This window comes from Equus przewalskii, chromosome 3, assembly GCF_037783145.1.
Source record: "Equus przewalskii isolate Varuska chromosome 3, EquPr2, whole genome shotgun sequence".
Lineage (NCBI taxonomy): Eukaryota > Metazoa > Chordata > Mammalia > Perissodactyla > Equidae > Equus > Equus przewalskii.
This window is the reverse complement of record NC_091833.1, coordinates 78,765,471-78,778,770: the sequence shown is the minus strand read 5'-3', so window position 1 is coordinate 78,778,770 and position 13,300 is coordinate 78,765,471. Positions and strand designations below refer to the sequence as shown.

The following is a 13,300-nucleotide window of genomic DNA, read 5'->3' as shown; positions in this document are numbered from 1 at the left end:
AACTACGGTGCGCATGCGCAACTAGGTTCAGGTGGCCGCCGCCGCGGAAGGAAAACCACCTAGAGACGCTGCGCCGCTTGGGTGCCTCTGCGCGTGCGCAGGCAGACCGGGCCTGGAGTCTTCTCCTTTGCCGCCACTGCCGCCGCGGCCGACTCCCCTGGATTTGAGTCTCGCGCTTTCCTCGTTCGCTTGCCGGCGGGTTTGCGCCTCTCTCGCGCCTCCGGGCAGCGAGGCTGGGGACGGGGTAGGAGAGGGCTATTGAACGCCGCCTTTAAGTGGTGCTCGGGGCGGCCATGTCGGCCGGCGAGGTCGAGCGCCTAGTGTCGGAGCTGAGCGGCGGGACCGGAGGGGATGAGGAGGAAGAGTGGCTCTATGGCGGTACGGAACTTCCTGTCCCTTCTCTCTCTCCCGGGTTCTCTCAGGCCTTCCCTGCCGGCCTGCAAACGGCTGGCATCCCTGGCCCCTCACGCCGCGGCCTGGGGCCTCTCGTCGGGAGCCGGATCCGGCCTGATCTAGGCCGAGCGCGGCGTGCACGTCCCCCGCCCCTCGGGCTCCTCGCGCGGCCCACGCCCCCGACGCGCACCCACCCGCGGCGGCCGGCCGGGCCCCAGCCCCCCGCCTCCCCGCCTCCCGGGCGGGCGGCTCGGCCTCGCCTCCGCCCTTCCCTCGTGTTTCCTATATCGATTCTGAGCTGTGTTGGTTTGTCTGTTGCCCCTTGGCTCTAGGATGCCCTTCCTGTCCCTTTTTTCCCCGAAACAGTCATTCTGTAATAATAGCTAAATAAAGTTGATGCTGTAAAACTAACGTCTTGTTTCTTGATGGTCAGTTTGTGTGGAATGCACCTGCAAGGGTACCTCCTTGTCTGAAAGTCGTTCTTTAAAAATAATTAATTGAGAGAGAGAGAGAAAGAAAGAGATGGAATACATTATGGCCCATAAAGAAAACCCCGAATGTCTCCTGTATTAAGGTGAAATTTTTCTTTTTTAAGAGACTGCTCTTTAACCCACATCGTCGAAGTACCTCATGTCCCTTAGACTAAGAGTTTTCATCTGGTGTATTTCTTTTTCTCAAAATAAACGTAGTGCATTTTGTACTTCCCTTTTGAAAGGGACTTGTTTGACATCTGGTTTTAACTTCAGGTCACAGTCCCTTCTTGTCACTGATACTAGACTTGAAAATTAATGTTTGTGCCTTGCTTAAAATATATATTCGTGATGTCTTTAGAATAGTATAGTAAAAGTACGCATTTGGGCACCATGCAGCTCCTTGATGATGTGACTTTGACAAACTTTAGTTTTGATAAACTTGTAAAATAAGTTCGTTTTCTTTGGTGGCAAGATTTAGCGTTACTAATACTCTCTGAAATGTAAATGTGTAGGATATCTTTTGCAAAGATCTAGAAATCTTTAATACCTCTTAAAGTAAGCTTATTTTTATAGAAGTAAAGTCTGATTTTTTTTTTTTCATAAAAGACATCTTGTTAAGTCATTTATAAGGTGATCTAACTTTGGATGTACTTATAGGCCCATGGGACGTGCATGTGCACAGTGATTTGGCAAAGGACCTAGGTTAGTGCTTGTGATGATCACTTCAGATTTTCATAATACTGGTTTCTTTAAGAATGGTTTGTTTGTAATTTTATTTATTTATTTATTTATGTGTTTTTTTTTGGTAGATGAAAATGAAGTTGAAAGGCCAGAAGAAGAAAATGCCAGGTTAGTGAAATTTCTTGTTGGTGCTTATTGTGTGATACATTGGTTCCTATTAAATTGTCAGAATTATTTCTTTATAATCATTGGCTTGATTACAACATTTTGACTGAAGATTGGAAGACGTTGGATCCTTTAGAGTTTATTTCTATTTCAGGACCTAATCTTATGTTAATTCTGGTTTATTTGCTAGTAGCTTAGGGGACAAAGTTTTTGAAGCAAGGATTTGAATATTTTCACTGTTAAGTGACTTTTTACACTTAAGTGGGCTCAGTAGTATACAGTACAACCATTAGACTACTTAGAAAAAGTTTTAACTTAAAAGAAATTTTGTTTCAATAATAATCCTTTAACTGCTTTTACAATGAATATTTTTGATGGTGCAGTGCACTTTAGTTATAATTTCAATGTTTGTATTTATTTAAATTCCAAGTGGAATTAATAAATTTGTTGTAAGATTGATTCTCTGTTAGATTACTAGAAAGGTATGAATATCGTTTACAGAACATATACAAGGAGCCAGAAACTTATTCTAAATTTTTTTTTTTTAAATTGGCACCTGAGCTAACAACTGTTGCCAATCTTTTTTTGCTTTTTCTCCCCAACCCCCCCCCCCCCCAGTACATAGTTGTGTATTTTAGTTGAGGTCCTTCTGGTTGTGCTATGTGGGACGCCGCCTCAGCATGGATTACTGAACGGTACCATGTCTGTGCCCAGGATCTGAACCGGCAAAATCCTGGGCTGCCAAAGCGGAGTGTGCGAACTTAACCACTCCTGCCGCGGGGCTGGCCCCCTGCCAATCTTTCTTTTTTTTTAATTCTAAATTTTTGAACAACTTATGCATACAAGTACATGGATATGCTGACCAGCTGCCTTAGTGTAGTATAAGTGGGGAGGAGTAGTTAAAAAAAGAGCTTTTAAAGAATATTGTGTTTAAAAAGTGGAGGAAATACCACCTCACACCTTCTAGGATGGCTGTAATAAAAAAAAAACTGATAGTAACAGGTGTTGGTAAGGATGTGGAGAAATTGGAACCCTCATACACTGATGATAGGAATGTAAAATGGTGCAGCTACTTTGGAAAGCAGTCCGACAGTTCCTCAGAAGGTTAAACAGAGCACACGACCCAGGAATTCTACTTCTAGATATTTACCTTAGAGAAATAAAAATACGTCTGCCCAAAAACTTGTACATGAATGTTCATAGCAGCATTATTTGTAATAGCTAAAAAATGGAAATAACCCAAGTGTCCATCAAATAATGAATAGAGAGAGAAAATGTGGTATATCCATACAATAGAATACTATTTGACAGTATAACAAAGTACTGATGTGAGTTATAAAATGGATGAATCTTGAAAACATGCTAACTGAAGCCAATCGCAAAAGACTATAGTATGATTCTATTTTTATTAAATGTACAGAATAGGTAAATCCATAGAGACAGAAAGTAGTGGTTGCCAGGACTGAGGACAGAGGAAAATGGGGAGTGACTACTAATATTTAAAGTTTCCTTTATATATTAGTGATGAAATAGGGGTGATGAAAATGTTCTGAAATTAAATAGTTGTGATGGTTTCACTATTCTGTAAACATACTAAAAACCAGTTACACACTTCAAATGAGTGGATTGTGTGGTATGTGAATTATATCTCAAAACTGTTCTTTAAAAAAAGTGATTGGAGGGAAGAAGTGAGAAGTGGACATAGGAATAGCTTAGAGGATACTGAAATTAGAGTATTCTTCCTCACTTAAAAATATCCCCTATATTGGAAGACATTTTTTTGTTTCACTCATTATTATATCATCTGAAAATTTTTTTTTAATTTTTATTGAGGTTATGATAGTTTACAGCCTTGTGAAATTTCACTTGTACATTATTGTTTGTCAGTTGTAGGTGCACTACTTCACCCTTTGTGCCCACCCCCCAACCCCCCTTTCCCCTGGTAACCACTAATCTGTTCTCTTTGTCTACATGTTTAACTTGCACATCTGGGTGGAGTCATACAGAGATCGTCTTTCTCTATCTGGCTTATTTCACTTAACATAATTCCCTCAAGGTCCATCCATGGTGTTGTGAATGGGACGATTTTATCCTTTTTTATGGCTGAGTAGTATTCCATTTGTGTGTGTGTGTGTGTGTGTGTATACACCATATCTTCTTTATCTGATCATCAGTTGATGGACACTTTGTTGCTTCCACATCTTGGCTATTGTAAATAATGCTGCAATGAACATAGGGGTGCATGGGTCTCTTTGAATTGCTGATTTCAAGTTCTTTGGATAGATACCCAGTAGTGGGATGGCTGGGTCTTATGTTATTTCCATTTGTAATTTTTTCAGAAATCTCCATACTGTTTTCCATAGTGGCTGCACCAGTTTGCATTCCCACCAGCAGTGTATGGGGGTTCCTTTTTCTCCACAACCTCGCCAACATTTGTTACTTTTTGTTTTGGTTATTTTTGTCATTCTAACGGGTGTAAGGTGATATCTTATTGTAATTTTGGTTTGCATTTCTCTGATGATCAGTGATGATGAACATCTTTTCATGTGTCTATTAGCCGTCTGTATATCTTTGGAGAAATGTCTGTTCATATCTCCTGCCCGTTTTTTGATTGGGTTGTTTGATTTTTTGTTGTTGAGTTGTATGAGTTCTTTATATATTATGGAGATTAATCCTTTGTCAGATGAATGACTTGCAAATATTTTTTCCCAATTAGTGGGTGGTCTTTTTGTTTCAATCCTGTTTTCCCTTGCCTTGAAGCAGCTCTTTAGTCTGATGAAGTCCCATTTGTTTATCCTGTCTATTGTTTCCCTTGTCTGAGAAGACATGGTATCCGAAAAGATTCTTTTAATACTGATGTCAAAGAGTGTACTGCCTATATTTTCTTCTAGAAGACTTATGGTTTTAGGTCTTAACTTTAGGTCTTTGATCCATTTTGAGTTTATTTTTGTGAATGGTGAAAAAGAATGGTCGATTTTCATTCTTTTACATATGGCTTTCCGGTTTTCCCAGCACCATTTGTTGAAAAGACTTTCTTTTCTCCATTGTATGCCCTCAACTCTTTTGTCAAAGATTAGCTGTCCATAGATGTGTGGTTTTATTTCTGGGCTTTCAATTCTGTTCCATTGATCTGTGCACCTGTTTTTGTACCAGTACCATGCTGTTTTGATTGCTGTAGCTTTGTAGTCAGGGATTGTGATGCCTCCAGCTTTGTTCTTTTTTCTCAGGATTGCTTTAGCAATTCGGGGTCTTTTGTTGCTCCATATGAATTTTAGGATTCTTTGTTCTGTTTCTGTAGCGAATGTCCTTGGGATTCTGATTGGGATTGTGTTGAATCTGTAGATTGCTTTAGGTAGTATGGACATTTTAACTATTTATTCTTCCAATCCATGTACATGGAATGTCTTTCCATCTCTTTATGTCACCATCCATTTCTTTTGGGAAAGTCTTGTAGTTTTCATTGTATAGGTCTTTCACTTCCTTAGTTAAATTCACCCCAAGGTATTTTATTCTTTTTGTTGAAATTGTGAATGGTATTGTGTTCTTGAGTTCTTTTTCTGTTAATTTGTTATTAGAGTATAGAAATGCTACTGCTTTCTGAAAGTTGATTTTATACTCTGCCACTTTGCTGTAGTTGTTGATTACTTCTAAAAGTTTTCCAATGGATTCTTTAGGGTTTTCTATATATAAGATCATGTCGTCTGCAAACAGCAAGTTTCACTTCTTCCCTCCCTATTTGGATTCCTTTTATTCCTTTTTCTTGCCTAATTGCTCTGGCCAAAACTTCCAGTACTACATTGAATAAGAGTGGGGACAGAGGGCATCCTTGTCTCATTCCTGTTTTCAGGAGGATGGCGCTCAGCTTTTGCCCATTGAGTATGATGTTGGCAGTGGGTTTGTCATATGTGGCCATTATTATGTTGAGGTAATTTCCTTCTATCCCCATTTTGTTCAAAGTTTTTGTCATAAATGGCTGTTGGATCTTGTCAGATGTTTTCTCTGCATCTGTTGAGATGATCATATGGTTTTTATTCCTCAGTTTGTTGATGTGGTGTATCACGTTGATTGATTTGCTGATGTCGAACCATCCCTCTGTCCCTGGTATGAATCCCACTTGATCATGATGTATGATCCTTTTGATGTATTGCTGAATTCGGGTTGCCAAAATTTTGTTGAGAATTTTTGCATTTATGTCATCTGAAATTTTATCATTTAGTTTTGAAATTTATATATCCAACCTAGTTTCTAACCCTAATCTCAGTTAACCACAGAGTTGGGATGTGTAGTTTATAATTATGAAAGTAATTATTTCTTTATACTGCATTTTTCAGTTGGTCAAGAAATTAATTGATAACGGTACAGATTCACAATCAAATACACGTTGTTTACGAGCTAATCTTTATTCCATTAATTTCTGTTTGTATCAGTAGTTGGCTACAATTCTCGAAACTTATTTTCTGATTGAGCATTCTTTGATTTTAATTCCTCAATACACAGCTTGGTTAAATTTATTGAAGAGAAGCCTTCTACTTTCCTTGAGCATCACTGACAAAATATCTTTATATTCCTTATTAAAACTTTACTTGGAGAGCTAATAAGTTTATTTTGTCCTATGGTAAAGATCTATCCTTAAAATTTTATTTTTCTAGAGGTCTGTAAGTTTATCATGTTTTCTAACATTTTAATGGTGATAGAGAATTAAAAATCTATTGGGGAAGAGTCCTCTGCGAAACCTGTGTTATAGTATCCAGCTTGGTACATCCTTGCATTGCCCTAACTGAGCTGAGTCTTTACTATTAGAGTTTTCCCCAGCTTCTTTGTGACTGGGTTAGTTGTTAAAATCTCTTCTTTTTTTAACCATTGCATTAAACTGTCTCCAGTTTGTCATGTTTTGTCTATGCAAATTTTGGCTAAACATATGCTTTGTGACGTAAAAAGCTAGCTGAACTTGTTTCTAGCTACCTAGAAGCTTATTTAAGCAGGAGGTAAATATACTGAAGAATTATAGTTGCGTATTTATCATCTTGGGTCAAACAGTAGAACACTGAAAATGTAACAGATACATTTTTGGGTTTTGTCCTTCATTTTGCTTTATTTGGGGATTGTATTATAAAGTACCACTGTAGAGATTGAATTGACTTATACAGAAACTGCTTGATAGAAAGGGAAGTTTAGAAGAAATTAGCAAAAATCTAATAAAAAGAGCTTTGAACTATATCAACATCTGGACATTTTTCTTTGAAATGCTGCTAAATAATTGTGAGTTAGTTGCTTTATACTTCAATTTCCTTATCTATAAAATGAGGTTAAAGGTTAATTCCCACCATTGAAATTATAATTATTAAAAATATAAGGGGGCTGGCCCAGTGGCACAGCCATTAAGTTCACACATTCTGCTTCGGCAGCCTGGAGTTCTCTGGTTTGGATCCCTGCTGTGGATCTACACACCATTTGTCAAGCCATGCTGTGGCAGGCATCCCACATATAAAGTAGAAGAAGATGGGCACAGATGTTAGCTCAGGGCCAATCTTCCTTAGAGGGGGAAAAAATATATAAGACACCAATTACACTGTAGTACTAAAAGTTTTATTTGATGGTTAATGGCCATATGCTTGAGTCTCATGTGAGAATAAAAATATTTTATTGTTATATATCAATTTTGTTGTAACAGGGCAAATTCAGTTATTAACTGGCCTTAAAAAAGTAGTTTTTTAATGCATCAAAATTAGGTTTGGAGCTCCTTATTATTATCAAATTGGAAGGCAGTCTTACATTAAGATAAGTTTTAAATCTTCTTTTAGTATTTCTTATACAACAAAGAACATTCCACAAGAAACAGAAAACCAGGAAGAAGCATGCATGTTAACTGAATATAGAAAGACAATGTGATCATACCACAAATCTGAGTTCCTTGGAAACTGTGTGTTACATCATCCTTGGCAGTTACGGTAGTACCTGGCACATAGTGGATGTTCCATGAAGATTTAGGATAAGTAAGATTGATTAAGTGTGATGCATGTTTTAAAAATGTAAAAGAACTCAAATTATATACTACTGTCAAATTTCAAATTTGATATTAATAAATTGTGGAGGCAATTCCATTCTACTTGCAATGTTGAGTATGTGTTTTTATGCAAGGCATTATGAATAGTGGAATAAGACAGGCAGTTTTTATCATTTTCTACCAGGCAGTGGAGACAACACTTTTAGGAAACTATCAGGCATAGCTTAAAAATACTAGTATACTCTATCTGTACTTCTGAAAAGTAATACCAGACATGTGCGCTTATTTTTGTTTGTAGTGCTAATCCTCCATCTGGAATTGAGGATGAAACTGCTGAAAACGGCGTACCTAAACCGGTAACATAAGGCTTTGAAATCCAGTTACTTCCCTGTTTCAAATCTTTCCCATTCGCTTAGGAGGAAAACCAAAAGTTAACATGACTTTCAGTCTTTCATGATCTGGCCCTGTCTTCTATCTTCTACCTTATCTGGTGCCATCAAAATCATAGCGATAAGGAGAAGAAATCGTGGGAAGAGACTTCAGGTGAAATAGACCATGTGCACAGGCTTGATGTTCATTGCTTTCAAGGAAATGAATGGTGGCAGATCAACCAAATAGTGAGCCTGATTTTCAAAGCAAATATTGACTCCCACAACCCAAGTTTGATTGTCATAGGTTTTTAGCACATTTTTTAAACGTAAGTGACATCTGACCTCATGCTTGTTAAAAGTGGTGTTTTGAGGAGTTGAACATGTAATTGGTCCTATGAATATTTTAATATTCTAATCCTGCAAAAAGGGAATTGTTATTTTGCAAGCTTGAACTTCTGTACAGAAAAGTATTTTTGCCTAGATAATCTACTTTTTTTATTTGCTATTATGTGACTAAGCACAAAATAGCCTTTTAGAGCCAAAATAAAACCTTCATAAATGGCCCTACTTTTACTCATAGAAACAAACTATTCCCTCAACTGTTTGCATGCAGGGCATCTTCTGGGTATAAATGAAGGCCAGGAATAAGTGAGCTGCTCCTTTACTATTTGCTGGTTTTTAACCATAACGCCACGATTCTTGCAATTAATTGTTTTCCTCTTAACCGTTGTATTCTTTTTGCCAAGAACGCCTCAAATACTTATTTTTCATAATTTTGTCCTCTGGATATCTTATCTTAGTCCATTGCTTTAGATGCTTTTTGCAAGAGGAGCAGTTATAAATAATAGGAAAAATGTACCTGAGGTGTGGGGCTGGCCTGGTGGCATAGTGGTTAAGTTCACACACTCTGCTTAGGCAGCCTGAGCTTCACGGATTTGGATCCTGGGCGCAGACCTACGCACTGCTTGTCAAGCCTTGCTGTGGCAGATGTCCCACATATAAAATAGAGGAAGATGAGCACAGATGTTAGCTCAGGGCCAGTTGTCCTCAGCAAAAGGAGGAGGATTGGAGGCCAATGTTAGCTCAGGGCTAATCTTCCTCAAAATTAAAAAAAAAATAACCTGAGACGTTATTTACAAAAAGATAATCCTGATAAAAGGTGTTATTTCACATTCTTACCCCTTTTTATCATGTAAAACATCAAAGTTGTAAATGAGTTGAAATAGGTAGCAATACTATGAGCTTGTAACTCTTTTCTCTAAAACTAGCTAAAAAAACACAAAATGGTTACTTTTTTAGTTATTTGTATGAGATATTGAAATGGATTATTGAATATATTTTATAATTGTTTATGTTGGTTTAGAAAGTGACCGAGACTGAAGATGATAGTGATAGTGACAGTGATGATGATGAGGATGATGTTCATGTCACTATAGGAGACATTAAAACGGGAGCACCACAGTATGGGTAAGTTATTTTTAACTAATGATTATGTGCCTAAATCAAAGGTACTGTGCTTATATCAAACCATTAGTAGTTGATTCTATTGTCTTTACATTTTTCTATCTTACCGTGATATGAAAGAACGCTTTTAAAATTTCACCATGAGTTTCTAAGAGAGTGGATCTTTAAAAGTTCTCATCACAAGAAAAAAAAGTTCATAACTATGTGGTGATGGGTGTTAATTCTTGTAATCATTTTTCAGTTTATACATACATCAAATCATTATGTTGTACCCCTAAAATTAATACAATGTTATATGTCAGTTATATCTCATGATAAAAAGGGATGTCACCTTGGAAATATTTCTTTCCTAAAGATAATTAGGTAAAGTTACATGAAAGCAGCAGTTTTTGATTTCTAAAGTTAAAGTGTTTTTATAAATGAATTGAGTACTACAAATTCTTTACTTAGAAAACTGTAGATTGCAGTTTTCATCTGTATTGTCCTTCCATTTTATTGCTTATCCAAACCTGAGGTTAGATTTTTAATTTTTTGTCCAGTAAAAATAATATCAAAAGTATTTCCTATTGCTCCTCATAGTGTATCTTTCAAGTTGTTAATTATCCTGTAGGCTTTTTAGACCAATATGTTATCTCAAGTTTTGTAGTCCATAAAACTGATCAAGTGAATGGACTGTCATTGACTCATTGAGCACATAAAGAATCTTACAGAAAGTTTGGAAGGGAATGTATTAAGGTACAAATTGTGATTTTGTTATGGTGGTAGAATAAGAGTCAATATTTTTTCCATGTTTTTCAGATTGGATATATAATGTGGTAGTTGTGCATTGGGAACATAAACTTTTCATTAATTGCGCTATAGTTCATTAAGTTGCCTTATCTGGAATCAACCAATATTTACATAAATACTTTTGAATATTTTATTTTTTCAGTAGAGCCATTTTTTCAAAAGTTATTTATTTCAGGAAGCTTAAAGGTAATTAGTATTTGTTGTAGTCAGTTTTGCATTATAATAATGACTGCCTATGTAATTTTAAAACCCCAGCAACTTTTCAGGGAGCAGGGTTGAAAAAAGACTAAATTATTCATGTAAAGGTACATAACTCTTCATGTTCTCCTCATCCTCACTTAAAGTAAGTAATTAGTATTGGGCTTATAATACAACACTAGTAGGCCTTTATGATAATAGGCCTTTACCATCTACATTATGCAAAAGAAACACTTTAGTGTAACACTGTAATAATTATTGCATGTATAATAAATGCTGTTACATAAAGTTATTTACAAATATAGAACAGTTAAGGCAAATAGTGACTTTTTTAGTTATTAATACAACCAGTTTTTGGTGGGAATTGCATGCAAATATTACATGCACAGACTCCCATAGTACTTTATCTGAAGTTTATTTCTTATAGCAATTTCTAGTTTGATGAATTGTAGTTAGGTTTGGATGAGTTTATCGCCTTTAGACTTAAGAGTAGAAAGCATAGTTTATGAATTTTCTTATTCCTCACATTGCCTTACATGTAGTAAGTATTCAGTAAATGTTTATTGACTAAACAGACTGCATGTTAAAAACCCAATCATCTTTGAACGTTTTTCCTCAATATTTGACTAGGAAAATTTTCAAATATTCAGAAAAGTTAAAGGAATTGATATGCGAACACCCATTTATCTGTCACCGAGATTATACAATTTACATTTTGCTATGTTTGCTTTATCACATATATATAAATACCATCTATCCATGCCTTTATTTATCAATCCGTGTATTTTTTATGTGTTTTTTAATGCATTTCAAAGTAAGTTACAGATCTTTCTAAAGGGTATAAAGCTTATTTAACCTTGATATCTCAAAATATATCCTTTGAAAACTGAAAGAAAGCCAGTGAGAAAATAAAATTTGATGAATGTTTACTTTGTGCACAGCATTTTCAGAAGTAAATTTAAAGAGCAAGTTGTGTTCAAGGAACAATACTGAATTGGTTTATTGTAAGCTGTTAGGAAGTACGAAATAGCATTTTTTTAGGTAACATACTTTTGTCAGAAAATTCATCTTATCTATAAGTAAGCTATGAAGAAAAGCAAATCTTAGAGTAGGAATAATTTGTCTTGTATAGAGTGGTGGTTTCTTAGCTGTATCTTTGAGATTTATTTATCCATCCACTTAGTAAATACTTTTTAAAGACTGTTTGTCTGGAACTGTATTAATTGATGATGGGAATATGAAAAATAATAAAACAGTCCTTATTTACCAGAAGTAAGAGGAAAACAGACGTGAGGAAATACTTTGAGTGTAGTATAAGTGCTAGAATGGAAACATGTACAAAGCGATTTGAAAGCTTTAAGAGAGTTGCTAGAAGTCGACAGGTGTCGAAGAGAACATCCCAGAGGAGGTAATATTGAACTTCTTTGGATAATTCTTAAGATAGAAGGAAGAGGACTGATGATTCAGGCAGAGGGCGCTACTTAGATGTAGTGGAAGCATGGCTAGGAGGAACCACATGACTGGAGGATAAGGTAGATGAGAAAGGATGATTGAAACCACTTAAGGAGGGAGTTAAGACTTTTTACAATGTCATCACAGAACCCTCGAAGATTTAGGCAGGTCAAATTATTTGAAAAGGTAACTAACAGCAGTAGTTGAGATGCACTAGATAGAAATTAGTAGATTTAAAGTAATTGTCCACATGAGATGGTAATCCAACCTAAGCCAGCAGCAGTAGAGGGATGGAGGGGAAAATAAGATATATTTGAGTGAATAATAACTAGAAATAACATGGGTAACTGGTTGGTTGCAGATGGAGAGGGAGATAAAGGACTCAATGACTTAGAGGTTTCTAGAGCAGTTTATTGAGTACGTAAGTATGTTACTATGCATGGATAATGTGGAAGGAGCAAGTTAGAATAAATTTTTTTGATGCATATATTTTGAAGTTCCATTAGACACCCAAGTATGTAAGATCTAGCACCTAGAGAAGTCTGAGACCTTGTGGGGGTCTATTGGACAGTATCAGATTTGCTTAAGTACAATTTTCCAGATAGGTAACCTTCTCTACAGACAATGCAAAGGCTTGGTGGCTTTAAAAAGGAAATGTGATGTTTAAAAGGCAGAATGAGGAAGGGAGAGTGGCTAAGTGGGAAACAAAGAAGTTCATTTATTGAACTCATGGCTAAGCCTTTTATAAATACTGTTTTATCCTTTAGCAGTCCTGTAAGACCGTTTAGAGAAATTCCTTGATTTTTGTACAGTTGATTTTCAAACGGCTAGAAGTTTTGTATATCATGTATAGATACCCCAGAAATGCCTTTGCTGTGATGTATTTAGATTTTTCAAGGGTAAGCATCATGGGACAGGAACCATATTTGTCTAGCTCCTCATTCTCTCTCGTTAGCCTAGAACTCTATCTCATGTGTTTTTGGTGCTGAAGCAGTTATTAAATGAATTAATTAGTCAGTGAGATGATTAAACATTTCAAGTTGGTAATGATAGTGCTGCTTGACAGTAACCGTTCAATTTGTGCTGCTTCATACTTTTACAGTTATAGCAATGGCCCATTATACAATTATTTGAATATTTTATTACATTTATCCTTTTTTTAAGCAGAAAACAGAAAAATGATAGGTCTAATGTAAGTGAATAACCTAAGTCTCATAAATTTAGTACATTGGCGACAAAAGATGGAAGTCATTAGGCAGATCAAAAACAATGAATCTTTACAAGTCCAGTTGATGAAACTTGTGAGGGTA

At 36.3% G+C, this 13,300-nt stretch overlaps 1 protein-coding gene across 23 annotated transcripts in view; it reads left to right on the top strand.

Moving 5' to 3' along the window:
• FIP1L1 (factor interacting with PAPOLA and CPSF1) overlaps positions 1-13,300 on the top strand; it is a 76,630-nt gene continuing 63,330 nt past the window's right edge. For 8 of the 23 annotated variants that reach the window (XM_070614936.1, XM_070614931.1, XM_070614932.1 and 5 more), the window contains exons 1-4: positions 20-378; positions 1,676-1,715; positions 8,015-8,072; positions 9,451-9,554. In XM_070614936.1, coding sequence (XP_070471037.1) covers positions 294-378; positions 1,676-1,715; positions 8,015-8,072; positions 9,451-9,554 — 287 coding nt within the window. In that variant the 5' untranslated portion in view covers positions 20-293. Of the gene's footprint in view, positions 379-1,523; positions 1,569-1,675; positions 1,716-8,014; positions 8,073-9,450; positions 9,555-13,300 lie in introns of all 23 variants that reach the window. The other 15 variants (XM_070614924.1, XM_070614921.1, XM_070614941.1 and 12 more) reach the window with 9 other exon arrangements.